Source organism: Numida meleagris, chromosome 1 (genome assembly GCF_002078875.1).
Source record: "Numida meleagris isolate 19003 breed g44 Domestic line chromosome 1, NumMel1.0, whole genome shotgun sequence".
NCBI lineage: Eukaryota > Metazoa > Chordata > Aves > Galliformes > Numididae > Numida > Numida meleagris.
In genome coordinates, this window is record NC_034409.1 from 50302120 (window position 1) to 50329917 (window position 27798).

Below are 27798 nucleotides of genomic sequence, written 5' to 3' on the forward strand. Positions count from 1 at the left end.
TTCAAGGCAGACAGTGTTGAGTGTCGAGACTAACGCTTTGCTCTGCTCTAACAGCCAATAGCAAACAATTGCCATCACCCTCTCTGACAGCAATGAAAGGAAAGAGGGGAACAAAACAGCAAGTAAAATCTATGCAGGGCCCACTGCCAAGAGGGTGATGTTGCACATAATTACAAAGCCAGCCGCGTTTGGCAGGAAGGGGCTGTAATTCCCTGGGATAGTGGAGCTGCTAACCTCCAACTGTGAAAACAAAGCCTGAGTCACCAGCACCCTCCCTGCGGTGTAGTTATAACCCCTTAATTCTGAACTGTTATTCCTGGTGCATTGCTCTAATTAAAAGGGAGCCTAGAATTGTGTAGGTTCACATAGTAACTGAGGTCCATCTGCTCAGACAGTCAGCTTGCTGAATGCTGGCTGGGCAGCTGTGGTGCTCAGACATGCAGGCTGCTAGACATGAGGGAAAATCCCTGTCAGTTTTTAAGAGGTCAGAATTGGGACGAAGCCTCCAAAGAGGCTTCCACACCGATCACTCCAGAGAAAGTGTCCCAGGTAGCTGTTGTGCTTAGCTCACATTTCACCAGGTCAAAGCTCCCAGCAGTGCACCGAAGAGTAGCTTCATTGCTTCATGTAGTGTTCTAATGAAATAACGCTCAGCATCACTCTTGCTGTGGAGAAGGTGAGCTGTGTGCAAGGGAATTAATTTACTGCATGATGCCGGTAAAATGCATAAAGGACCTAGTTCTTACAAGTTTGTTCTTAGCCTAGTGTAAAAACCAAAACGTGGTCTTTGCATATGAATACCAACTGGGCAGGTAGTGTGTTTCTCCAAGTTCTTTCCCACCCTCCCAGAAAAAGCGAGGGGAAAGGGGCTGCAGAGCAGGATTATGAATACAATAACACAAAGCAGAAGAGATGGTCACAGTCTTTATTTCCACTTTAAGTCTTTAGCCATCAGTAAAGTGAACGGGCAAAAAACAACCAACTGAGCAGACAAACCCACTTTAGCTGGTTATTTCCAAATATAAATAACTGTGGGACAACTGAAATTGAGCCAAAATAGAAAAAGGGAGCTGGGGAATTTAAAAGACAAAAGTAAGCCTAGCTGCACTCCCTTTTCATAGTGTCAGTGAAGAGGAAGTGCCGTAACAAAAAGGAAGCTATGGTTACATTTGATCAGACGTTTATTCCAACAGTAGGCATGGAATTGCACTTTCATGAAAATGCCAGAGCTCAATCGAGTCCAGTGCACTGGGGGCATTGTGCGCACTTAGCTTGATTTCTGTTGCAGTTCCTTCATTCTGTTCAGGGCACTGCCAGCCTGGAACCACTCGATCTGCGACTCGTTGAAGGTGTGGTTCAACATGATTGTTTCTTGGCTCCCATTGGGATGCTTGATGATGCATTTCAGAGGCTAAAGGAAGAAGACGGTTCTTATTTTCCCCCTTCTTTTTCAAGGGAACAAATTAGCTCAAGCTTATCCCAGGAAAATCCCTATACGTTTCTAAGGAGTTGAAAACGGGTGGTCTTAACATAGAAGTGTGGCTGGAGTTCCTTGTAGGGAGCACTCCTGCCTAAGGCAACAAGTCTGAACTGAGAATATCTTACAGGGGTTTCTCACAACAGGTCAGGATAATGTGATCTGATTCTCCCTAGTCCCCATAGCTGGTGTGCAGCGTACCCTCTGGCTGGAACGTTGTGGGGCCATCACTGCCTGTGCTGCCTCAGGCCCTCGCACACAGCTCCACACTGTTCCCAGCCAGTGGCTCATCCCTGACCCCGAGTGCAATGACAAGACAAGCAGGTACCTTTCCAGGAGCAAAGTCTGCCAGCCCCACGATGCTCAGCTTGTCCACAGGATGAATCTTGTTGTAGTCTGCTGGATCCGCAAAAGTAAGAGGCAGCAGACCTTGCTTCTTCAGGTTGGTTTCTGCAGAGAACAAACCAGTGAATCAACTCACTGCATGGGATCAGGATTACTTCGCGGCTGCTCAGTGCTTCTCTGAGTAGGAGTCCAGCAGTAATTACTACTCCAGGAGCAAAATGAGCTGTCTGTGCCATATCTAACTAGATACGTAACAGCATTCCTGACATGAGAGACCATGCAATCTGTCAGCAGATTGAGTTCCTTTCCATAGGCGTTGAGCCCTGGGGCAAGGTAAACATCTCCTCTGCCCAAATCAAACATCCTGTTTATATACCCCACAGGGGAAGCGCAGCTTACCATGGATCCTGGCAAAGCTCTTGGTGATGATGACCCTGCCCCCTAAGTGACGTGGCTCCAAGGCTGCGTGCTCTCGGCTTGATCCTTCACCATAGTTTTCATCCCCAATAACCGCCCATTTGACACCCATTTTCTGTGATAAAAGAAAAAGATTTAGAATTCTGCAGCCACTCAAATTAGGAATTGACAGTAAGTACAACTCCAATACATCTAATTTCAGTGCAACACTACTGACACTGCTGCGCTATAATACTTTCTACCAGAAGGCTCCCTTTGGTTCTAAGGAAGGACGTAAATAGAGGAATTAAGAGCTTCAGAGCAGCTAGGCATTGCTGTCCTTGGTTAACAAGGACTGAAGAGGATTGCTTTTGGCATCCAGAGCAAATCCTTGTCGCCATGTTTCTTTCCATAGTCTTGTGCTGGGGCAGCAGTCACACTGGCCACGATCCCTGCTCTATTTTTTGGAAGTCATCCTTCCAGCTTTAACTTCTGTCTACCAGAGGAACCCACCTACGATCACTGCCGATCTGTTAAGAGAGTGAAAGACCATTTCTTGAAGTTCTAACCCAAGTTTTAAAGAAAAAAGGGGTCGAGACGTTTATTTAAACGTTAGACTAGTCAGGAGTTAATTCTTTAGGTTCACATAATAACTGAGATCCATCCATCTGCTTAGATAAGAAGGTGGGATTTAGCTGCAGTCTGATGACACAAATAGCTGTAAATGGTGCAGTGCCTAGAGGTGTTCTTCCCCTTTCATCTAGGGTTTCTGGTCCCCTCTGGGTCACAAGATCCTCCCCCCCGCCCCACAGCAGGCAGGGAGAGCATCTCCCACAAGAACTGCCACAATCAGAATAAGTCCCAAGAAAAATCCTGAATGCTGAGTGAATTCACAATTGCTGTTACTTGAGCAGTAGGGTGAGGTCCTCAGTCTTGGCACAGACCACACAGAGCGCAAACATCCTCTTAAAACAGATGCATCAGGAGAAAGTCCCACCTTATAGTAACGGGCTGTGTCTGGGACTGGCCCAAACTCCTGGGTTAGCGCGTTCCTCACAGAGTTGGCTTTGCCATTTTCAATGTTGATGGCGCCAATGAGCAGGTTGTTGGAGATGTTGTCCAAATGGCCACGGAATTTGAGCCATGGTCCAGCAGCAGAAATATGATCAGTGGTGCATTTCCCTTTTACCTAAGGGGTAGTAGGAGAGATGAATGTATTAGGATGGATCAGGACTTGACGCTTCCTTGCGCTTTTTATTCTGAAGAATCTTCACAGCTCTTTTTAAAAGGACAAACCCAAGACAACTGCATCTGTTATAGAATCAAGGTGCTCTAAGGCAGAATGCAATGGTCATTCTGCATGCATTGATTAGAAACAAGATCCCTGCTCCAAAGGGCAGAATTACAAAAATGAGGTTAGCCACGACATCTTGTGCCATGTCCTCACTTCCCTCAGTAGCATGTTCAAGTAGCAGAAACAATTAAGTTCTTCCTGTTACAGCTCAGCCTCTCTGCTGGAAAAGCTCAGCAAGACACCAAGTATTCCCTCTGAGTTTCCAGTCTGTATACAGGCCTTCTCAGCCTGCTGGAGCAGAATTCCCAACCAGAGAGAATAGCTTTCCTACTGGTAGTCCCAGGGTGTTTCCAAAGGAATGGTGTGTGTCAAACAAGCACAGCTCAGCAGGGAAGCATGGCTCTTTTGGCAATACCTGAAACTGCCACTGAGAACCAACAATGCTCCTGAAGGACAATTCCTAAGGGACTGCATTTCTGCACCTATCACTGCGTTAAATGAAACTTTCACTTTGTTATTTGTTAACTCACTACAGAGAGTAAGGAGAAACTCATGTCTTCCTTAGGTGACTGAAATGTAATGTTTAACTATTAAGAAAAAAGAGTTTCTCTTCTGTAAGACAACACAACTACTGATGGATGAGAAGATTCTAACAACTGTATTTCAGCCAAAATACCACTTAAAACTGTGAGGTATTAGAGATACTAATGAATGGTTATAACTGGGAAAAATTCTCCAGACTGCATGGCATGGGTGGGATCACATTCCACAGTGTAACAAACTTCATTTTTCATGGTATTAGCCAAGAACGAGCCCCAAGCAGAAAAGTCTTGTAGTTATAATAAATGTAGTATTGGAAGGAAGCATCAACACAAGAGAAGGAAGACTCTTGCTTCACTTCCCATAATAATGCAGCTGTAGGGGAAGAATCTCAGACAGCTCAAGGCACACCCAAAGCTTCTAGTAACTGATGTGCAAATCTCTGTTCACTGGTCCTGCCACAGTTGGTGTCCCCCAGTTTGCTCCTGACCTTGATGAGGATCAGCATGTCTTCTAGATCCTTGCCATCCCACTTATCGAAGGGCTCGAGAAGCTGGAGGCGCTGGCTGGTGGGGCTCACATCCACATGCTGCCCACTGCCATCCTTGGGAGGGTACTGATATGTGTCCTGGCCTGGGTCAAAATCCTTCCAAAAACAAAAGGAAAAACATCAGACTGAGCCATCCCCTAACATCAGCTGAGGAGAACAAGACAATAATGGCAACTGCACCAGTTACAGCCTTAACATTAAGGAAGAGGTCAGTGCATGGAAGTTCCCCTACTACACATAAAGAACAAACAGTGACAGGCCTCCCCTCCCCAGACCAAGCAGTTACCAGCTTGGGCAGCTCATCTGCATCAGGTGCTTCGAGTTTAAACTTCTTCCCATCCGCTCCTGTCAGGAAATCTGTCTCAGGGTTAAATTTTAGAGTGCCAGCAATGGACAGGGCTGTGACAATCTGAAATAAAAACATAGCAGTCAGAAGGATCTCTGACCTACACACCAAACTACATTGTGTCTCCTTCTTAAGGGAGCAGAATTAGCTCCCAGGACACTGAACTATCCCACGGGCTCCCTGTGGCTGTCTCTTACCTCTGGGGAAGTCACAAACGCGTGAGTCTCTGGGTTGGCATCATTGCGACCTGTGAAATTCCGGTTGTAAGACGTAACTATTGTGTTTTTCTCTCCCTTCTTTATGTCCTTCCTGTAATAGAAGGAAACACACTCCTCAGATCCAAAAGGAATATTACTTCTAGATGTCTTGCTGTTAAAATCCTCTGGTCTTGACTTTGGTACCAATCACTGCCTTTCGGAAACGTTAATTAGTGCCCAGACATGTTTTCCTCCCTTAAGTACAGACTCAAAACCAAGAACAGTGCAAAGCCAAGTCAGACACTGATTCCCAGAGCAGTTTTCATAGACCATGTTGTGCTCTGCTGAACTGTCCGAACAATTATCTACTAGAGCATGTACCTTTGGACATCTCACCATTAGCAAGGACAAAGTGTGTGCCTCCCATCCCTTTTATCAGGAATTTTCCTCCCTGCCACTCCAATGACTGAAGCCAGACCAATAGCTTATCCTATTTTAAAAGGACCAAGCAAACTCCAGCCTATCTTCTCAAAGATGGCTAATCTCTGTTTTTGTCTGCTATGAAAAACCTACAGATGTGGTCACGTGTGGTTTTTTTTCAGTTTCACTCTTCTAAAGGCTCAGCTTAAATCCGCAGTCTTTCATTTCTCCTCCTCCAGTGCACTTCACACAGCTGTGCCCAATGGCTAGGGTGTGTTTAATTCCTAGTGTGTGGAATTTACAATCAAATTTGGCTTCACAGAGCACTTTAAGAGCTAAAAGATACAAAGCTAGAGAGAAGTCCATCTTTCACTTTACCTGTCCCACTGGCCAATGCACGGCCCACAAGCATTGGCGAGAATCAGCCCTCCAACATCTCGCAGGATTTGTGCCTGGGGACAAACAATTTCATTACTAGGAAGAAGTCTGGAATACATTTCTGGTGTTGCTCTTTCAGAGAAAGAGGACGCTCATCTTCAACACAAAGTACCAACCCAAGAACATTCCTCTCCTTGTTTCACTTCCAAGTTGAGTCTCTTTTATAAATACACGGGGTTTGATCCCGGTAAACTCTAAGTTAACACTTGGAAAAGCACAAAAAGATGTTACCATCAAGTTTCCAATCTCCACATATTTTAAATGAAACAATCCAGCTACTCAGATATTTGACTGAGAGCAGCAGCTGGTCTGATTCATTTTCTGCACAATTCCTGTCAGTGTAGGGATTGATTTGGTAAAAGTGCAGGCAACCATGTGCCTATTCAACACATTCAGAACAGGACTCAATCAAGAGGCCAGCTGTTGAAGAAGTCCACGTAAGGACTCATGTAGTTGGTCCCAAAGCTGTGACAGCATCCAACATTTACTAAATATTAGAACCAATTAACACATTGCTATATTTTTCTCCCCACACCAAACTGCTCTTAAATGAGAAAATGGATCAAAACATCCAGTCAAAACACTGTCTAGGTAATGTCAGGACCTGGGGGCATAGCAGCACAAGGCTGGTTACTAGATCAGTAATTGTACCTCTAGTGATAAGTGAAAGACAAAGCTTAAGAGGTTTCCATTAGCCACTCCAGACTCCTAAGCACTGTCTGGAAAAGTTGAACATGTATTGTTTGGAAGCATAAAGAGTGGTCATACTCACGTAACCATCCCTTTCAATGGTGGCACGGATCTGCTCTGAGCCTGGTGTGATTGTGAACTTTGATTTGCACTTCAAGCCATGCGCCAGTGCCTGCTTTGCCACTGCTGCAGAGCGTCCCATGTCCTCATAGCTGGAGTTGGTGCAGCTGCCGATCAGGCCTGTGGGGTTTGACAGAGAGAGACAGGAAGGTGGTTACTGCAGCTGTGGTTCCAGGATGCTCCTCCCTGACCATCTCTCAGCAGAAAACACAAGGGACAACCTCCTATTCCACCGACAAGGAGTCCAAAACAGTTTCAGGTGCTAACACTGCCAAACCTCCCAGCAAGATCCTGTGGTCACAAGCAATCCTTTGTCAGGCTTTGGAGCTGCTGAGTCAGAACACACTACCTGGCCACTAATCTAGTTATTGTTTCACAAGGTCAGAGTGGCACCTACTTGCACTTTGGTTAGGCAAATTACCACAGAGAGGTATTCTTCCAGAGAGAAAGAAAGGGCTACAAATCAAGATGAAAAGAAACTGGAGAAATGATAAAAGACGTGGCTGCCTCACTATTAAAACTGAATTTTAAGTTTTCCAGCCCTCTCAGCATACACTTTTTTTTTTTTCTAGCCAAAGAACCCATTGGCAATTTTTTCCTCCCAAGAAATTTACACACCCAAGTAGCTCACCTTGGTTTTCTTGGCCAGACCCTAAGGTACTGTTCAGTTTTGGTACAGACGTTCTGTAGTCCTTGGATAAAGCATCCTTTGTTACGGTACAAACACCACATGAGGACACACTGTGCTGCACTGACAGCACTCTGGTGCTAACCAGTAGAGAGTAACTTCACTTCAAGTTACTGCTGCTCTTGATCCTATTTGTAAAAGCATTCAATACCACGTTTCCCACCTACAGTGTGGCCTTTACAATACATTTGCACTCTTTTCATTCCCACCTGGAACAACCTGAGAGAAGCCAGCCAACAGGCTACCATCCTACAAACGTGCAAGCGTCCAAGCCAGCTCTTTAGGACAGCAAGTATTAACTTTCCTAGATCCTGAAAGCTCAACAGCCATCTGCGTGGAGAACTCACAGTCCTGCTCCTGACAGATCTTTGTTCAAAGTCTGTTGCATGGATTTGACCATGCTTGCCTGCTTCTTGAGATTAAAACCTCTCCAACCATCCCAGATCTAGGCCACACATGTAGGATGAGGACAGACTACTCTTCCCAGAAAGTTAATTTACGTATGAAGAAATGACACTAACCCAAAATCGAAGGAGCAGTAATTACTGAACAGTAATTAAAGGACTGGATCTCAAGCTACATGACCAACCACTTATCCCAAAACAGCAACATTCATGCCACAAAGATGTAGACAAAAGAACGAATACTACCCACCAACTCTGATATCAACAGGCCAGCCCTCCTTTTCTGCCACAGCACCAACATCTGACACAGGGTGCGCCAGGTCTGGTGTGAAAGGTCCATTGATATGTGGTTTCAGCTTTAAGAAACAGTGACAAAGTCAGAAATTACAGGAGCCAAGAAAAAAACCCCAGTCAGCAGCAAATAAATTCCTTTCATAGCTCTATATGGAAGCTGTTTAGGATTCACCTAGACAAACACCTGAGCAAAAGCTGTCAGTGGAGCAGACCTGAGTGTTGTTCTAGAGTAGCCAGGGGTGTTGCATCCAACTCCCAGTATAGTCCTCATTCACACAAAGCAGTCACATCACTGATGTGCAAGCAGGAAGAAAGCCTTACCTCACTGAGGTTGATTTCTATCACCTGGTCATACTGACAACCAGCATCTGGCACCAAGTATTGCTGGAACTCATCTGCCAGCGCAGCTATGTCTGGAATGAGAAAGAAGGAAGATCTGAAAAACTGCAGCAAATACGAGGGAAAAGAAGAAGACTGGAACAAGTGAACACAGGGTCTGCAAGATATCTCCACGGGCACTTAATCTACAGACCCCATGCCTATACATGCAAGGTCAGAAGTAACAGCAGACAAGACTGCAGGAAGACGCTGCTCCCAGAATACACCTTCACTCGAATCCAAGCTTCTACCCACTTCAACCCTCAAGCTCTCTCACCAGCTCGCCCTGTCTTGCCCAGGTACTTCTTCATCCGTGCGTTGTAAGGGAAGACTGAGGTGGTAGCTCCAATTTCAGCCCCCATGTTACAGATTGTTGCCATTCCTAGAAAAAGAATGGGAGAAGAGATGGTGAGGTCAATGATCCAAGTCCAAGACCATCCAATTCTTCAAAGGTCAAACCACAGAAAAGACAGCAAAGCCAAGAGAGATCAGGTGCATTAGGCATAAAAACCTAACTCCAGAGCAGACAGGATGCATTGACTACGTAATGGCTGGTTCAGTCCCTAATGTTTCTGATCAATACCATATCTGCAACCAGATTTTGGTACAAGGAAGGAGTTGAAAGCTATAGTGATTCTTGATTCTGGAAGGTCTAACAGGGACTTCTCCCTCTCTGCCCTGAGCACTGAATATACTTACAGCAGCGGACAGTGTCTCTGCTACCCACACAATGAGCGTTCTGCCTCTCCCTAACATCTTATTTATCTTTACTGGAAGATAAAGGTTAGATCCCTCTGATTCAAGAGAAGAAAAATCTTAAATTCCTCTCAGCTTGTAAAAACCAAGTATTCCAAATTGTAGCCAAGCTGTATGAACGGAGAGAAGTCCAGCTTGAAGGCTGTATTTCAAGCCAAAGGAGGCAACACTTCCCATACTTTCATCCTGACAAGTATCTTTACAGACAACTGTACTATCTGCACATTCCAATTCAGCACCAAGACCAACAGTCAACTAGTGCAAGAATCCAAGTCAAACCACTGCTTTCTGGTCTCCCCTCTGCTCTCCTTTTCAGAGTTTTTCTTTAGCAGATGTCACAAACATTCCCTCTCTCTCCACAGCTTATTTTAGGCTGAACTGAAAATGTCATCCTTACCAGCCCAGACTTCTTTATCCTCTAAGCATACAGCAGAATACCTCCATCCTTACTCTCATCCTGACAACACCATCTTTCAGGATTCTTCATAATGAACTGTTCAGTGTTTCACAAGAAGATTCAATGGAGAGAGGCCATTTTTTCAGAGCGCTATCTTGTTATACCACCCGCACCCCTGCCAGCTTGCAGAGAACCAGACTAACAGTTAGCAGTGTACTAACACTCAGCCTGGCTAAGAGGGAGTATGTAACACTTTTTGTCCAATTCCCTTCCCAGCCTCTGCAGATAATAACACCCAACCCAACAACACTCAGCTCAAGGTAAGAGATTCTTGCTGCCTTACCAGTGCAAGAGATCGAATCCACACCAGGCCCGTGGTATTCGATGATGGCACCTGTGCCACCCTTAACAGTGAGGATGCCAGCCACTTTCAGGATCACATCTTTAGGAGAACTCCAGCCAGAAAGCTTGCCAGTTAGTTTTACACCAATAACCTAAGCAACATTAAAATATATATATATACTATTATCATTTCCCTTCAGCAGACAAAATAATTTCTCATACGACTTTCTCAGAATGTGGGTAGTCACAATACCACTAGGGGGAAAAATCCTGAAGTACCACAGCGTGTGCACAGGGGCTGAACACTATGACAGGGCCAAATGAAGGGAAATCACTACTTGCCTACTTCTGTCAATCTCTGAATAAAAAGCCTGGAAATGGAAACTCAGAGCTGCCAATGAATCACAGACCAGCTATTCGAACTAATGTGTGATTACAAATAAAACTGTTAATTGTATATAATGCCATACATATGTTTCTTATGTATCTTAAATCTCACCCACCACATAGAGGATTCGTATTCCTTTTTCTCCTACCTTTGGGCATTTGAGCTCCCAAGGGATTCCTGCCATGACATCTACAGCATCAGCTCCACCCACTCCGATGCAGATTCCCCCTAAGCCACCTCCATTGGGGGTGTGCGAGTCTGTGCCGATCAACATAACCCCAGGGTAGGAGTAGTTCTCCAGAATGATCTGAAAACAAAAATGGATTGTTTGCTTGCTTGTTTGTTGGGAAAGGAGGGGAGAGACACCAAGGAAAACAACAAGAACAAGAACCTAGATTAGTTTTTACTTGCAGATTTCAGTAGCAAGAAAGTAATCTACTTTGTAAGTTCAGCTGTATTTCAAAGTCCTTTCAGTGGAATGACAGAACAAGGTACCAAATCTTGGCCCAAGGGCCCTTGCTCATCCCAAGAGAATACAAAAACTTAAACTGTGATTTTCCTTTTTCCCCTGGAAGATGACTTCTTTCCAGTAATCTTTGTTGGAGCTCAGGGATCTGTTCCTTAGCCTCCAACCCCTTGATTCAACTGCTGCACGAGCCCATTCACCCGTACAGTGCTAGCAAGATGTTTTGCAGACCTTAGGGTCTCAGAGCAGTAGAATACCAACAGGCTTCTCCAATCCATGCTGCTGGCCAAAGCCTAATCACATGGAGGAATAACTCACAAATATACCAAGAGGCTGCCTATCCCTCACTGCTGATCCCAGTACAGCCTGGGCAGAACTCAATTAGCTTTTTACTGGGAAAGCTAAAACTTTGCCTCTAACACTTCTAGATTTACGTACATGTACAAGAAAGGTCACTTCCAAGGCCTCACTTTGCCAGACCTGAAGCTATAAAGCATGTCCAGTTTTCTCCAGCCAGAGAAAGTGAACCACAAGAAAGCTGGCAACAACAGTAGGTAGCTACACTGCCACGTGACAAACGTTATGAGTGGTTTCAGAGCAGAAGTGACCTGAAGTGTTCCCACAAGCTTTTCCAGAGTTCACCTGTTCTATTTCCTTCCTCAGCTGCGTCACACTAAGTTAAAGTAAGTCATTCCATAGCAAAGAAAAGAGAACAGAGAGCTCTTGACTGCACCTTGTCACAAGCTCCCTGCTGAGACAATGTTTAACAGTAGTCATCCACACACCTCTCCATTCTTTTTGCTTGTGTGCACTTCAATTTTTCCTATGTGCAGCTCAGAACAATGCAAAATGTCTAGTAGACATACACAGGGAATCAACCAAGATCAAGGCTAGAGGCATTAATTTTAAAAATCAGAAAGCCTCATTAAGTGATAAGTTATCTTGGGATGGTCATATTCTTCTGAGGTGCAAGTGCTATAACAAGATGATCTCAGACCTGAAAACTACTGAAAACTGTTTTGTATTTTATTCAGTTCAGATAGCAACTAGTTACGTGTTGCTATTCTTGAGTACTTAAAAGTCAACTAATCTAGTTGGTGTCCTCATACACTTTCTTGGTTTTCTATGGAACGAAATGTATAGAAAATAGCCCCCCAAAAGGTGCATTCTTAAAGCCTCTTTTCCTGAGACTAAAAGGAATGCATATTAGCCCTATGTAGCCTCTTCATGACACCACTTTACCGTCCCAACCGTATCAAGATGAGCCAGCACCAAAACAGTAAAGGTTCTGTGATTCACGTGGCCTGCTGCTGGCACTCACTAATCACGCATCAGGTTACAGTTTGACAAAAATAACCTTCAAGAAAAAACACTGTCGTTGAGATAACTGAAAGAGAGAAAGCAAGAACCCTCTCAGAGAGGGTCAAAGAGAGTTGTTCCTCTGAACTGGTGAGATTTCCAAGGGTTTGTGCTCTCCCTTCGCCATGAGGTAAACGAGTCACTGGGTGTTCAAAGACTGCAAATACATGCATTACCTGGTGAATGATTCCTGATCCAGGTTTCCAGAATCCCACTCCATACTTGGCACCCGCCGTCGATAGAAAGTTGTACACCTCCTGGTTTATGTCCTAGTCACACAGGAAAACACACAATATTAATAAAGCATTTTCTTCCGTAGACCATGAGCTTGAACACATTCCTTTCCATGGTTTTGGAACAACTAGGAGGTGCACATCGCTCCCAAAACCAAACAGCATCAGGGCTGTTGGCCAGTCAGTCATAACAGGCCACTTAATTTCACTCAATTTCATCCAACTTGTAGCTCTACTAATGCATTTTTTTTAGTTTCAATTCCAAATAGCACAATTAAAGGAAAACCCTGCCAATAAGGTATTTGAGAATGCTCTGATTATTTCTTGTATTCTCACAAGGTACTTAAACCCATTTTTCACTTCTTCTGACCCCTCCTTCCTTCTCTGCCAGCTGTCTCTTTTGTTTCACACATGCTTTGCAGACATTTCTAATCTCTTAGATTAGCATTTCGGCTTTACTTTTACAGATGAAGAAACAGAATTGGAAGTTGCTCCCTGCCAGGGGAGTTGGTGGGTGTCATTACTCATTCTGTTGAGTCTCCTGCTAAAGACTCACACAATGCCGCCTTTCTTGCTGCACTACCACCATTACTTGCAGAGGTCACGCTGTGGAAATTGCTTGTGAGAAAAACTACAGTTGCCAAGGAAGTACGACCATACTTATGTTCTGATAACTCTTGGCAGAACAGTGGCAGAGTAGATAAGATAAGCGCTAGCAGAAGAGAGTTTCTTAAAGACTGTTCTCAGGCAGCTATGCTTCAGAAAAAAGAGGAAACTAGGATAATGGAAGAATTGTCTCAGCGCACACTTGCTGCAGTTTCTCATGAGGCAGCAACAGTTCTTTAAGCCCTGTTTTCCACAGGGAGTCAGGTCACTTTACTCTGCTTGTGCATCTCTCCCCAGTAAAGTATGATGATGAGCCAGAAGCAGATTCAAACCACCTCCTGGTCTGCCAGCATTCATTGTGTGCCAACTGGCAGCTTCAGAAGCAGAACGCAGTCAGAAGAAGGCAAGACCTTTACTTGGTCTGCTCAGAGTGGCTGGCAGAGGAGGGACTCTGCTCAGCAGCAGAACACCACTGCACTACAAAGAACAAATGCAGGAATAAGGGAGAGAGGAAGACAGCTTCTTCCCTTCACCTCCTGTCTTATTTTGTAAGGTCCCAAGTTCCTAACTTCACAACTTCAGCCTGAGACAAACTGTGGACCAATAACTGCCTAAATTTACTGCTAGGCAGCATAAATTGTTTTACTCTAGACTGAAGAAAAAAAAAAAAAAGAAGCAGTTACTTCAACATCAGGAGTTTCTGAGAACAGATACGGACTGCAATCTTAAAATCCATCTGAACACCCACAAAGGGCTAGACAGATTCTTCTGTTTTGGTATCAGGATCCAAGTCACAAATCCTCCTGGCTATGACAATGGACTCACGCTACGCCCTCTTGGGAGTAACAAGGCTTCCCCCATCTCCCCGCTATACTAACAGGATGTCCTTCCGTGGCAGATTTGCTGTGGTATGTGGGACAGAGGTGCATGCATCTATACTTGACAGAAGTCTATAAGGAGGAATGAGCAGTAAAAAAAGTGAAGGAGAAAGTTAAAAAAAAAAAAACTCAGTGAATAAGAAGTTGGAAAAACAACATCGGAATTCTCAAATAAAGCACTATATCTTTCATGTCTCTATGTACCTTTATACCTGTCCTTGCTGGTCCTGATGCATGTGCTTCAGCAAGCGTTCAGCTAATCACGTGCAAGTGCTCTGGGAAACAGAAGTAGTTCTTCGCTCCCCATTCACAGTATAAATCAGTGTGATACAGACATGAGTTCGGGACATTTTTCACACTGCCACACCATGGCATAAACAGCACACTCCCTAGCATGACCTGTCTTCCTTTTCTAACCTTCAAAATTGATTTTTCTTCTTCCTTTACTCAAAATATCTTTTCACTCTACAGAAGACGTATGACCCAGTCTTCCATTGTTAGCAGATTAAGTCTAACTCTTCCCATATTCAGGGTTCTTTAAACCATATAATGGAAGAACCTCAGCTGAAGAGCTCCCCAAGTCCTGCTTGCTCAGTTTCTTCACTGCATCTGACATATCTACAGAGCTGACCACCACAGGCAATCTGGTACCATGTCTGATTTCATGGCTGTTCCAGAAAAAAATTTAAAAAATCTCCTCCCCAGAGTGGAAAGAGGCTTTCAAACAGTCTGAATTTAAGTCTCCGCATTAGTCACCTTGGCTCTTCGAAGATCCTTTTCACCACCTGACTGAGCTTCTATGAGGTGATCACAGTGGATGGTGGAAGGCACGGCCACTTTCGGCAGCCCGCTGCTGATGAACTGTAGCATTGCCATCTGAGCAGTGGCATCCTGCATGGCCACACGGTCAGGCCGCAGGCGCAAGTAGGTCTTGCCTCGCTCAATCTCCTGTTTTGCTGGGTCATCCAGGTGTCCATACACAATCTTCTCAGATAAGGTCAGGGGACGGTCAAGCCTGGGGAGACAAAGGAATTTTGTATCCGCACGTTGTCTACTTTAACATTTGCCCTTTTAAGGATGTAACAGAATAAAGATACTCTCTGCTTCCCTTTACCACTCAGGCTACTGAGACATATGAATACAGACACCTGCACGCTCATCTTACAGAACTAAAATATCAACAGGTAGCTCATTGAAACAGATGCTTAGCCCAGAAAGTTCAAAAGGATACAGACTGATGTCACTTTTTGCTTCCTCTCATAATCTCTCTGTACAGTAAAGCAATGATTCTGCTCATTTCTCAAGGTCAGACCTCAGGCCAACAAATGAGGAAGTGAGACAGAGGTCAGACCCAATTCACAAGTACCAGATCCCACAGCAAGCAAGGACAAGTAGGGAGAGTTTCATGACCACAGACCTTTAGTGCTGCAGGTTTCTGACTGGGTGTCTCAGTTGAGGAGCCTATTTATGTCAGTGGTGAGATCTCCTGAGAAGTAACTGAGCAGATGCAATGACTTGAAATGAGAGTTACCACATCTAACAAAGGATGCAAAGACCAAAGGACACGTCTTACAAACCACTGCCAAGGTAAGTGGAGCAGGAATGACAACTTAGCAGGCACACAGGCCTCTATCAGCAGATTAAGGTCACCGTGTTTACACACATTACAAATTCCTAGTCCTTCTTTTTGTGCCTAACGCCTACAGTGGAATACAGGAGAACATTCACTGTCAAAACAAAGTACAAAGGAACATTAACCTACAATGACCACTACCCACGCACTGCTTCCCCAGAAAGGCGTGAGGGCCAATACGAACACCCCAGAAGGAAGGCATTAATAAAAGAGGACAGAACCTTTTCTAGCACCTCCTCTGCACTGACCTGGTTCTCTACATGTCAGTGCTTCATCATAACTTGCAATCCTCCCACAGTGCCCCACTGCCACATGGCGACACTACAACCCCTATTTCACTATATTTGCAACTGCCACAGCTCATCCCTGCTCTCCCTAATAAATACACCCTTTGCCAGAACCCTGGGGATGTTTTTTCCCTCCTTTCCCATCACTGCAGAGCTAAATTTTGCACACTGACCTGACCCTTTCCCACTTCACTCCTCCATTCTTACCTCTTACGGACGATGTTGATGTTCTTCTCCAACTTTTCATAGTTTATGTATTCATTAGGCTCAAAGTGGCTCATGGCCACCTTGGCCCGCTGGCACAGAACGGATGCAACATGGTAGCGCCGTATCCCACCATTCAAGGCATGCTGGAAAAAGAAGAGTGTTAGTGCTGGAACCCAGAACCAGTATCACTTGGAATCACTCGCTGGTATTGAGTTTACACTGTTGGATTAGCAAACAACACTGAATGGGACTGAGCAGATAACTTTCTGCTCCACCATCACATACCAAGATCTCAGTGCAAGGTCCCTATACAAAAAGTCCTCTGGAACATGGGAAAAGGGCAAACTGTGGCAAGGCACCAGTACAGCGCCTGACCTCAAAGAGACAGGTCAGTGCCAGGGTTAGAAGGCTCTCGCACAGCTTTGAAAGCTGAGTCAGAGGGCAGCCTCCATAAAAACTTCCAAGGATTTGCCACGTGCATTTCTTAACATCCTTTGAAAGTCTCCGTTGTCATCGCTGGAAGTCTGAAACCAGACCCAAAACAAGAGGGCACAGTTCTCCTTCCTCTGGTATTACAATTTAATCTGAATCATGCCCTTTCTATTCATTCTCTAGTTTACACTGACGATATTTTGGTAAGTACGGGTCAGTAAATATACCAGCATCACACTAGGTGTCCCTCATGTACGTATGGCTGTAAGCAGGGCTGTAAAGGAGCAAACATCCTTTGCGCACAACAGAATCATAGCACCAACCACTCGTTTCGCACTACCAAAGATGCCAATCAAACCTTTGGATCACATCTTTTTCATTTTTCCCTGTAAATATTTTTCCCATGGCCTTCTTGACACCAGTATTTAAAACATTGCTTAGAATTATCGAAATCAATGAGACAACGTCACCAATTTTTATCCAAATCTCTTGTTTTGTTGTCTTTTTGATAACATTTGTTAATATTTTCCATAACAAAAAGTCCAGGAAATCTAGGAGAGATCATAGCAGCCAGCACACTAGCAACAAGGGTGTCGTTTGTTTTCTTACCAAACAATCCTAAGCTATTAGATACACATCCCTCTGTAGGAGCAATGCACATCTGCAGTATTTTAGCAGCTGCGCACCATTTTGGTCCAAGTAAATCTGAAGCAGACGTGGTGGTACAGGGGAGAGCATTGCTGTCCCAGAAGGGCAAATGAAAGGCAGTCATCAGATTTCAGCCTGCTGCTCTTCTAGCTCACAACTTCCAGAATATACCACAGGTGTTAGAGGTGAGACTTCTCCCATTGGAGAACCAACCACCACTGCTTCAAAATCTGAAGCAGGGCTCTCCAAAGATCTGAAGAGAGGTGCAAAGACTTCCTATCAGGTAAAAGTCAGATAACACCTTCTCAGTTCATGCATACACATCTGTGTACCTTGTTACTTCACGAAATGGCTCAGTGAAACGTAGTATTCATTAGAATACCACATAAATATTCAAATGGTAATCCCAGCAATAGCAGTACAAAGTAGTTGACTTCTGTTTGATCCCCACCACAGCTCCAGATGCCAGAAATGGGAGCAAAATGAGCCTGCCTGAGAAGGATTGCCCCTGCATCTTCAGAAATGGGGTGACACAAGGGCTGCTCTGAAAGTAATGCCTCCTATTTTATTACGTTGGCCTGCGACGTTAGAAGCAGACATTGCTGGCATGGTAGTAGCGGTGGAACCTTCCCATTAATATTCTGTTACATTTTGTTGTCATGTGACAGATGGCAGCAGAGGGGCAGTCTGACAGAACGGTGTCTGACGTGGAAGTGTGTATAAACCAAAGGTGTGTCACTGAATTCCTCCATGTGGAAAAAGTGGCATGCACTGCCATTCATCGAGGCTTGCTGAACAGTCATGGAGTCCAAACAGTGGATGTGAGCACAGCGAGGTGCTGGTGGGTGGTGCGTGTCAGCAATGGTGACAGTGACATGAAAGACAAGCCTCATTCTGGTCGGCCATGCAGATTTTCACAGGTGCAGCATGCAGGCTCTCGTTCATCGCTGGCAAAAATACATCTCTAATGGTGGTGACTATGCTGAAAAACAGTGTTTTATAGCTGAGAATTTGCTCCTTCAGATAGTGTTCTTGTGCTCTTTGTATCTGTTGTAGTTTCCATTCAAATAAATAGGAGGCAATACTTCTGGAGCAACCTACATAGAGCTACAAGATTAAGTCACAAGACCGACAATTTCCAGTTCCATTTTCTCCCACTTCTCCCTGAAACAAGAAGTGCTATGGGAGGTTTCCTCGGCATTTGTTTGTTTGTTTTTGGCGAGCAGTGACAACAGCTATGGGAAGTACACAGTCAGCATCGTTAGGTTTTGGGCTATGCACCCAGCAAACAGCTGCCCAGTGGGCTCTTCTCATCTGGCACTGAGTTTCTTTTCCCTGCACCTGAGTGTCCTTGGCTCAGAAAGAAAAAGAAAAGAAAGAAAAGAAACCACTGCAGGGCTCCTGAGTCTATCGGTATTTTGGTAGGTGAAAAGTTTCCCCCTCCAGAATTGGCAAAGACAGCTTATTAAATGGGTCATTATTTTTGAATCCTCCTTAAGGAAGCCTGCTCTTATCTATATGGACTTTAAAAGCTCGTCTGAAAAAGCCAGCTGTCCTGTAGTTAGCTCACAGCAGTAAATGGCCCAGATGCAAGTCTGAAATCTTGAAACTCACATTTTGGCATCCGATATGGTAGATAAATCCAGTAAGCATAAAGCTTGTAGTCAAAAGACTAGAAACTTTGCTACGTGCTCTCCAATCCCAGAAAGCACTCCTAGAAATTCTAACTGAAACCCAAAATACCATTTTTCCTCCTCCTCCCTGATCTAAGAACACCGGCCAAGTTTCCAGCATTGACCACGATTCAGCCTAAAAAAAGCAATAAGGTATAATCAACATGTAAATGCAAGCTGTTTTCCCAGACCCACTTCCAAGGAGCAACCAAAATTAGCGTTCTGAAGATGCGTTTAACTCTAGCCAACACGGTTTTCTTGCCAACGTACACAAAGTGCACAAAATGCAATTGCTTTGTATGTACCTACGAGGCCTTCAGCAAACCCCTGACACTTCAGACAGTTTCACACTGCTGTTCTTTCTGTCAATCCTTAGCCGACGTGGCTTTAGAAATGGGATGGCTCCCAAAAGCACCTTTCAGAATGGCATGAAAAAGACCTCTGTCCTCTGAGGCTTTTAGAAGAACCATACTATAAATAGGACTGTCAGCCTGAACTGGGCTAATTCCGATCCATTTCTCTCTACCTAGCTTCCTACGTGGTTCCAACTCCAAAAACCTGTTCTAGGAAGGGAGATGAGCAGAACCAGCATTAATAGCACAGGCCATGCTCAGTGCTGGCACTACCACAGTGACTGGCAAGATGGGCCACGTTATCATTACATCTCTAGACTGCTACATGTGAAAAAAACTATTATTTGCTTCCTACAGTGACCAGCCAGAAGAACGATTGATAACAGTCCCTTAAAGGGGAAAAAAAAAGCCTACTTTGAATCTGATAATACAATACTCTCAGAATACTAAATTCCATGCATTTGCTGTGCTGACACATATTCACTTTAGTACACGCCCAGTTGATCTGATGTGACTTCACACCATAAAAGGAGAACCAACCCATTATTCTAATAAAAGATTTGCCTTTGTTTTATCAGTAGTCATTTCTGTTCAAAGTGCAAAGTAACGATTATTTAACAGTCAATTATGAATATACTGAGATAATTGCAATGATGCCGTGCTGTAACATTTACTTAAAAAAGCAATCCTTTTCTAAGACATCTGCACTGAGAGCAACAGAGTAACATAAAATATGAGTTAAAACCATAGAAACACTAAGTATCTCCAGCTGGAAGGGATCCATAAGGATCATCAAGTCCAACTCCTGGCTCCATGCAGCACCACCCAAAAAAAATCAGACCCTCCACGTGAGAGCAATGTTCAAACACTTCTTGAACTCTAGCAAGCTTGGTGCTGTGCCCACTGCCCTGGGCAGCCTGTTCCATGCCCACTGCCCTCTTCACAAAGTGCTTTCAGAGCAGTGGACTCAATGATCCTTTACACGTTGCTTCCAAGCTGGGATATTCCATGACTCTACGCTAAGCTTATTGCAACAGCCCCCTGGGAAACGGGAACACCCTTCCCAAGGTCACAGCTGGAAAACGGAGCAGTCAGAGCTCTGGCTTCACCACGTGGCTTACTGAGGGCAGCACAGCGAGCAGCACTACAAGAGGAAACGACGTTCTATCTACCTTCTAGGTTTTAAAAGACAACAAAGTGTTTATTAGCGAGCAGATATTAAATGGGACAATGTCCTTAATATGGCAGCGCCTGTGGCGGGCACAAGCAGATGTGGGTTCTAGAGGTCACAACGGAGATTGGGAGGATCTCTATGAACGGTGGTTCAAGTCACGTGGAAAATAAAAAAAATAAGATTTATGCGGCTGCCTGGCCTTGCACGGACCTCGAACGCACAGACCCAGGGCCCCCCGTCGACACGAAGGGCAGCAATCCTGGAGCCGGGCAGCCAGGAGGCGCGGAGCGCTGCGCTTCCCCCAAGGGCACAGGCAGCTAACGGCACGAGATGAGGAGGAGCCCGCGGAAGGAGGAAGCACGGCCCCAGGCGCGATCTCTCGGCCTGCCCGGGCGCGGTCACCTTGCGCTCACCTTGAGGGCCAGCGGCGCCCAGAGGCAACGGGGCCCGCCCGGCATCGAGGCCCGTGAGGCGGCCGCGCCGCCTCCGCCGGTGCGGCCCCGTCATCGCCATGGAAACGGGCGTCGGGCCGCGCCGGGGACGCGCTGACCTACACACGGAGACAGCGGAGACGCGGCCCCACGCCTCCGCCCTCGGCCCCGCGATCTCGCGGCTCTCCGTCCCGGAGGGTAGCGGCCCTCATCCCGCCGCCCCGCCCGGCCCCGCCTGACCCCGCCCGTCCCGCGGTGCTCACCCGCAGCCGAGCCGCCAGGACGCAGTACGGCGCCATTTTGTGCACTGACAAAGATGAAGTCGCGCATCGATGGCGTCAGCAGCTCCTTTTGATACCTCCGGCGCGTGGGAGGGGGGTGCTGTGGGGCGGGGTCGAGAGGGTCCTGGCAGGGAGGTACGGGAGGAGAGCGCGGTGCCCCCCGGGCGGGATACGGGTCTCCTCCGGGTCGAAGGGAGCGGTGAGGGGGGCTGTATTTTCTGCACTACGCAAAGCTTGGTTGTGGGTCGGTGTCCCTTTTTGGAGCGCCGCTTTGTCAGACGCTCTCCACACCCCTGCCAGGACCAGGGCAGCGCGGCAGATCGCCGAGCGCTGTCGACGGCGCCATGGCCAAGCACCATCCGGACCTCATCTTCTGCCGCAAGCAGGCGGGTGTCGGTGAGTGCCGGCGCGGCTTCGGCCCTCCACGCCTCGGCGGCGGGGCTGGGTGGCCCTTTGGCCCCGTTCGGCGCCGTTCGGCCCCGCGCGCGCTGCTCCCCGCTGTCCCCCCGGCCCTCAGCGCTCGGGGTTTGTGGCGCTTCCCGAGGGCACGCGGTGCGCTCCTCAGCTCAGGGACGGGGCTTTGGCTCCGCAGGGAGCGCGGTGCGGCGGTGAGTGCAGGTTTCTTTATTGCCGGTGGGTGCCGTTGGCCGGACACCGTGCGCCGGAACTCTGGGCCGGGTGGGTGTGCCCAGAGGAGCGGCATCGTTTGTATTCCTGCTCTAACTGTATCCGCGTTCTCTTTCTTAACGCCTGCTCGCTGCCCAAAGTAATTACTTTATACTCCCGCTCCTAATCCCTTATGCTCTCCCACTTCTGCCTCAAGTAATATTTTTTTTCTGTGTTCTTCTTACAGCGATTGGAAGACTTTGTGAAAAATGTAAGTATGTCTTCTGCGTGTAGTTGCTTGAGAACCCAGCGTTGTGGTAAGAGTCTGCAGCTTGGTTTCTCTTTTTGCTCCGCTGCTGACTTGGTGTCGTGAGCAAATGAAAATGGTGGGTAACTGCAGTTGGGGGTGGGAAGAGTTACCTGTGTATTGACCTAAGTGTGTGGAGCAAGTGTGAGTTGGTGAGTGCTCACAGCCTGTGCTCAAATGCAGCCAGTGCGTGCCGTTCTGGGGAGTATGCTGCAGCAGTTTCAGTGGCTGCAGCTGCAGTGAGTTCTTGACTGACGGATTCCTTGTAATCTGGAACGTGGTGCTGTCAGCCTGGTGATTTCGAAGGAGAAGACGTTTTTGAAATCTGACTCCGCAGCTTGAGAAGGGTTCCCTTCGTCATCTAATAGAATGGGCAATGGAAAAAAGTGCTGTCTAGAGCTACAGCAGATGAATATGCAGAATCAAATATCTGTGCAGCCTACTGCAGGGAACTTACTTTCGCAAGAGTGTTGCACTTGGTGATCCCCAGAGGTCCCTTCCAACCCCTACGGTTCTGTGCTAGTGCTCATCTATAGCAGAAAAGAAAGCACAATCAGTCATTAGATCCTTGCAGGAGCTCTGTACAAGTAAGCCAGCTATTTCTAGGCTCCAGAAAAGGTTAAAAACAAGCAAAGTGAGGAGAAACACAGTCTGAAGCAACAAAACTGTTTTCAAGAGTATGCAGAAGTTAAGCAGTTTCCCAGCGGTAGTAGCTGAGGGCAGTGAGGACAGAGATTTAAGAGCAGGTTAGATGAGCTGTTTGTGGGAGTCGGGATTAAATGCCTTGGGAACTGGTAATAAGATACGAAGCCTTTCATCTGGAGGTCAGTGTTTTGGATCAGGGCCTGCACAGCAGAGACTGTGAATGGCATCTGATGGCTGTTTGCCTGTATGATAAGAGTGCTTGAATTTCACTCAGTTCCTTGTGAGAAAGCAAGAGCAACTCTGTGAAGTGGCTGTTTATGCCAGTTTGCCCTTTCTTTGGCCTTCTCACAGATAAAGGATTAAAAGGACCACAAGTACAATCTCATATCCCATCCCTTTGAGGATAGTAACACCAGACTTTTGTCGATGTGGCTCTTTGGGAGAAGCTTACACTGCTGTTGCTGTATAGGTAAGGACGCTAGTCCTGACCATTTGGCATTTTTTCACAAATGAACCATTAAGGGAAATTTGTGGAGTAAAAGTAATGATATGACTTAAGCAGTGTTAGCTAATCACAAAAGACATGCCCGTGGCTTTCTCCTGGTTATGCGTATGCATGATTTAAAAAAACAAAGCAACTCAGCTATGGCAGGCTGTTGGCCCTCGTTCCTCTGCAGTCTGTGTGCAAATATAAAGTTGCACCCTGTGCCTGTAAGATAAAGTTCTGCAGTCTAACTGCATTGTCTTTGTGCATACGGGCAAGTTGTATGTCGAGAAGGCTTTTCCTCTTTTTTAGGTGCAGTGGAGAAAAGGACGTTCTGTAACCAAAGACTGCTGTACTTGCAGGTGATGGCAAATGCGTGATCTGTGACTCGTACGTGCGGCCCTGCACCCTCGTGCGCATATGTGATGAGTGTAACTACGGCTCGTACCAAGGGCGCTGCGTGATCTGCGGGGGCCCAGGGGTGTCTGATGCCTACTACTGCAAGGAGTGTACCATCCAGGAAAAAGATGTACGTTGACATCCGGTCTCCTGCAGAATTGCTTCTATCTTTGTTTAATAGCTGTGCTTATCTTTAAAGGGACTTAGAGCTAGTGACGTTAGTGTTAGGACGTTGGGTGCTTGGCTTCCACTCCCAGAACTGACGCTGGTTTTCATTACCTTGCACTTTTCTTTTTCTGTTGTTGGTTCCCAGTATTTGTGGAGCATTTTGAGGTAGCAGGCAGTGCCCTGATTCTGCACCCCAAAGGATCCTTGACTGCTTCGCAACGTATACTCAGAGTTCACTTCCTCCACATGCTGCTTGTTACCACTTTCAGCTGTTGTCTTACTAGATCTCTCAGCCTAGGTTTTATCAGCAGCAGAGATATTTTAGACACTGCAAAGGCAGTGGCAGGATCAGCTCCTCACTGAGTTCACGATCATGCTGTACATGGTATGATCATGCCACTGGCATGTATGGTACTGTAAGGCCTACAGAGTCACCACCCCTGTTTACCTTTGTGTTACAGATAAAGTTAGCTCTTAGTGTCCTTTGTCCTTGCTCCACTAATTGTCTTTTACAAGCTTAACATTTCTTGTATAACTTCGGTGATGTATGAATTTTTTCTTAACTCTTGTCTGGAACGGGCTATATTGTAAGCATCTCTTCTTCTGCTAATCTCTTATTTCTATAATCGGTGCTGTTTAATCTTCTCTTTCTGAAAGATAGCTGCTGTGCCTGTGCGACAAGGCAGATGTTCACTCTCTAGGTATTTCGTTAATATCCATCACAGTGAGTACAAGTCATGAAGAACTGCCAGTGAAGTAGTAGGAAGACCGCAGGGAGACGCAAGAGCATGATGCTCACAGTTGCAGTGTGCCAGAATATGGACCTGGTGGAGAGTGTCTGCTAAGGGTTGCATGGTTTTTGGGCTGGATCCTTTGAAAACACCATCTTCAGCACACCCTGATGTCAACGGAGCATGCTGACAAACAGCTCTGTTTGATTTAGAGGAACGTGCTCAGCCGACTGAGTTGCTGCTTTAATCTTCTGCAGCACCTATATTTTCTCTAGAGGTCTTGCAGAGCAAACCCTTGTCTGAATTTAGTCAATAGATCTGACAGGACCACAATCTATCTTAGTGTCTAAGTATTATATGTGGATAGAAATGCTGTTGGTGGTGCTGCCTCCTACATTCAGAAATGCTGTTAGAAGCAGTAGTTTTGTAGACTTGTCTGTGAAACCGAGGCACTTGGCTTGACAGTTATCAGTAAAATAGACATGGGTTTATTTTTACCAATTTCTATTGATTCCTGACGGATATTTTTCATAATCTAGTCTCACCTGTAGGGTCAGATCTGAAACAGCCTGCTGCTCTGGAAGGGAGGATTATAGTGAATATAGAGCTGGAGGAGCAGAATAGCAAGTCAGAATTGAGGTACTTTAATAGCCGGATGAAACCTGCTGTAGGTGAAGAACATTGCATTGTACCAGCAAACTCAAATATTAGGAACTGTTGCAGATGTGAATTTGCAGATCTGAAAGAGCACGTGACGTGATTGACTTGCAGGATTGAACAGAGCTGGTGCAGGAGTAGAGTGCCCAGAGCAAGAACAGCCAAACGTGGTACACATAGCAATTATAATAGCTGGTGCTAACCTGAATAGAATAGGAAAAGCAGATGGACGCAGCTCCGCACCTGAAGCTCTGCCACCCCAAGGTTTCAGTCACAGCACTTGTTCTTCCTTCATCCTCAGAAGACTGAAAAGGATCAGAAAGCAAGAAATGAGATCCTAAAATGACAGAGGTGGATGTTCTTAGGCACAACACAAAGGACCTGATTAGTCTTGGCTTGTGCCTCCCTGGAGAGGGGAATTGAGGTATTGTTTCACCTCTGTTCTGTCTGTGGGTAAGGACCAAGATCTGCCTTGTCATCCAGGACAGATGTGAGTTGCAAAATATAATCCTTTCTTAGGGGACAGAAGCATGCTTATATTCTACCTCCTTGCGAGGGGGTGGAAGAATGAGCAGAGCCCTGCAATAACGCTGTCAAGATCATCACAGGCACCCTGGTTCGTGGGAGGCAAGGCTTGGAAGAGTCCTGCTGCTGAGGTTCCAAGTCAAATAATAAGACAGTAGCTAGAGATAGGTTGTGGCAGGTGATTTTCCCCCCTCTCCTCTTTTCTTGTTACTTTTACTATGCAGACCCTCCCCAGCAGGTCACTTCTCCTACGCAAGAGCCAATATTGGTGGCACAGCTTGGGTGCAGTTTCTGCAGTGGCTGACATCTGCCCAGAGGCTTTCTAAATCTAATCCACTCAGCCTTATGCAACAGTCAAGGACACGTGTTCCTCTGCCTGTTGGGCCCCTCAGCTGCTGTTGCCAGCCACATTTTGCCCTCAAGAGTTATGCAGATGCTGGGCTCAGGTGGCTCACTGACAAATGTTCCATGGTTTGCAGAGAGGTGCATGCCTCTGATTTGTGTTTGGAGCTATGCCTCTGAGGTGGGGCTCTTCTGCTCCCCTTCTTCTTTTCTTTTGGTGTTTGTTTTTGTTCTGTTTTGTTTTGTTTTTTTGCACACCTTCTACTGGAATTCAGGTACAAGATCTTAATCCACATACCTGCTCTAAATAGCTGTCCTCTCCCAAGATGACTACATAGTCTCTGAGTAATCAATCCAGCTTGCAGGAAATCTGAGATTCACTTTTGCTGTCACAGCTGAGTGGGGTCTCCAAACACAAGAGTGGCTTAGTGACATCTAAAGCAACAAGATTCTTTGTGGCTAAGGACGAGAGAGGTTATTCCTCTGAGCCTCATAAATCCTCTGTATCCTAATTTAGAAAGAATCCACTCTTGAGGTGCTGAGCATCCTTTTCATTAAACTGTTATACGAGCCGTTTTCCATCTTCACCCTGAGGAGGAGTGTCCTAGAGTAATGTTAAAAAGGCATCCACCCTTTTTCTTCTTGCTGGTAGTAACCAGAGTTTGAGAGCAGTTTGCCTACACAGGTGTTTGAAATGTGTGTTGAGGACAGGGTGGGGAGAGAGGGACCTGGGACGAGCCTCCTGGAGCTGTGTATGTATGTGATGATGGTGTTCTGTTCTCTCAACTCCCACCTCACGTTCTCTTTTCTTTTTGCAGAGAGACGGTTGCCCTAAGATTGTCAACCTGGGCAGCTCCAAGACAGATCTCTTCTATGAAAGGAAAAAGTATGGATTCAAGAAGAGGTGATCCTATCTGTTCATGGCTACACCTCCTGTCAGGTTGGCAAGAGGGTCTTGGAACATCTCTGGACTTTACTATTATTGAAAACCAGCTGATTATGTTTTCTAAAGCAGTACAAATTCAGTAGTATACTTGGGGCTGAGTGGAGACTGATACCTGATTGGAACTGACTATCAGAAAGAGCAAATGAGGATTGGCTCGTGTTTTTTCAGAAGCTTTGCTAGTAGCTGTCTCAACTCACTAAAAAAAAATCCTGGTGGGCAATCATTTGCATATGGAGGAGACTGGCTCAGTAAAAACCAAGTGCCGTTACTGGCGTGGAGAAATGCTCTGCTTCCCTTCTTACCAGGTCTCTCAGCTGCTAGAAATCACCCCACATGCTAGTACTGAAGCACAGAGGGCCAGTCCTGTGTGTCTGCTCCCCGTCCCTTCCTCCAGTATATTTCCATGCTGCCCTGTTTTGTTAAAAAAATCCTAGCGCCATTCGCGGCTGGTGCTTTCCTAGGGAGAGCGCAGCTGTTCCATGTTTTCTTTGACAGATTAATCCAAGGCCCTTTCTGTAGCCATTCCTGTAGGATGCTTACCAATAAAGCTTCTTCTCTTGTTTTTTATTTTTTGTGTAACAGAAGGATTTCTCTCTGGTTCATTCTGTGCCTAGCCTCTCTGGAGCTTTCTGGGGACACAGAGGATTAGCCCAGCTAGAACTGTACAATGGGTTATCAGGTTTCCGACAGTGTCTGCTTATGGCCATGTGACCTTGCTGCAAGGAGCTTCAGGGAATGGCTATTGCTTTTGTGTGCGTGTGATCCCAGCCACTGATCATTTTGTCCCGTAGCATGAGGATCGCTGAGCTTGTAACCCTTATCCTAGCTAAAACGGCTGTGGATGTTGTTTCACCATGCAAACATCCA

General features: G+C 46.0%; 2 protein-coding genes across 2 annotated transcripts; one reads left to right on the forward strand and one right to left on the reverse strand.

Moving 5' to 3' along the window:
* On the reverse strand, positions 910 to 21248 carry ACO2 (aconitase 2). Its single transcript, XM_021384155.1, has 18 exons — positions 21104 to 21248; positions 16130 to 16272; positions 14759 to 15017; positions 12462 to 12554; positions 10609 to 10767; positions 10074 to 10224; positions 8855 to 8959; positions 8521 to 8612; positions 8156 to 8261; positions 6776 to 6933; positions 5944 to 6017; positions 5146 to 5257; positions 4889 to 5011; positions 4543 to 4698; positions 3216 to 3407; positions 2222 to 2354; positions 1806 to 1927; positions 910 to 1411 (listed from the first exon to the last, which is right to left on the reverse strand). Exons 1-18 carry the CDS (start codon positions 21137 to 21139, stop codon positions 1268 to 1270), a joined length of 2358 nt encoding a protein of 785 aa, XP_021239830.1. The 5' UTR covers positions 21140 to 21248; the 3' UTR covers positions 910 to 1267.
* Positions 21326 to 27510, forward strand: PHF5A (PHD finger protein 5A). Its single transcript, XM_021384223.1, has 4 exons — positions 21326 to 21517; positions 21975 to 21998; positions 23526 to 23692; positions 26804 to 27510. The coding sequence occupies exons 1-4, from the start codon at positions 21466 to 21468 to the stop codon at positions 26891 to 26893; spliced, it is 333 nt and encodes a 110-aa protein (XP_021239898.1). The 5' UTR covers positions 21326 to 21465; the 3' UTR covers positions 26894 to 27510.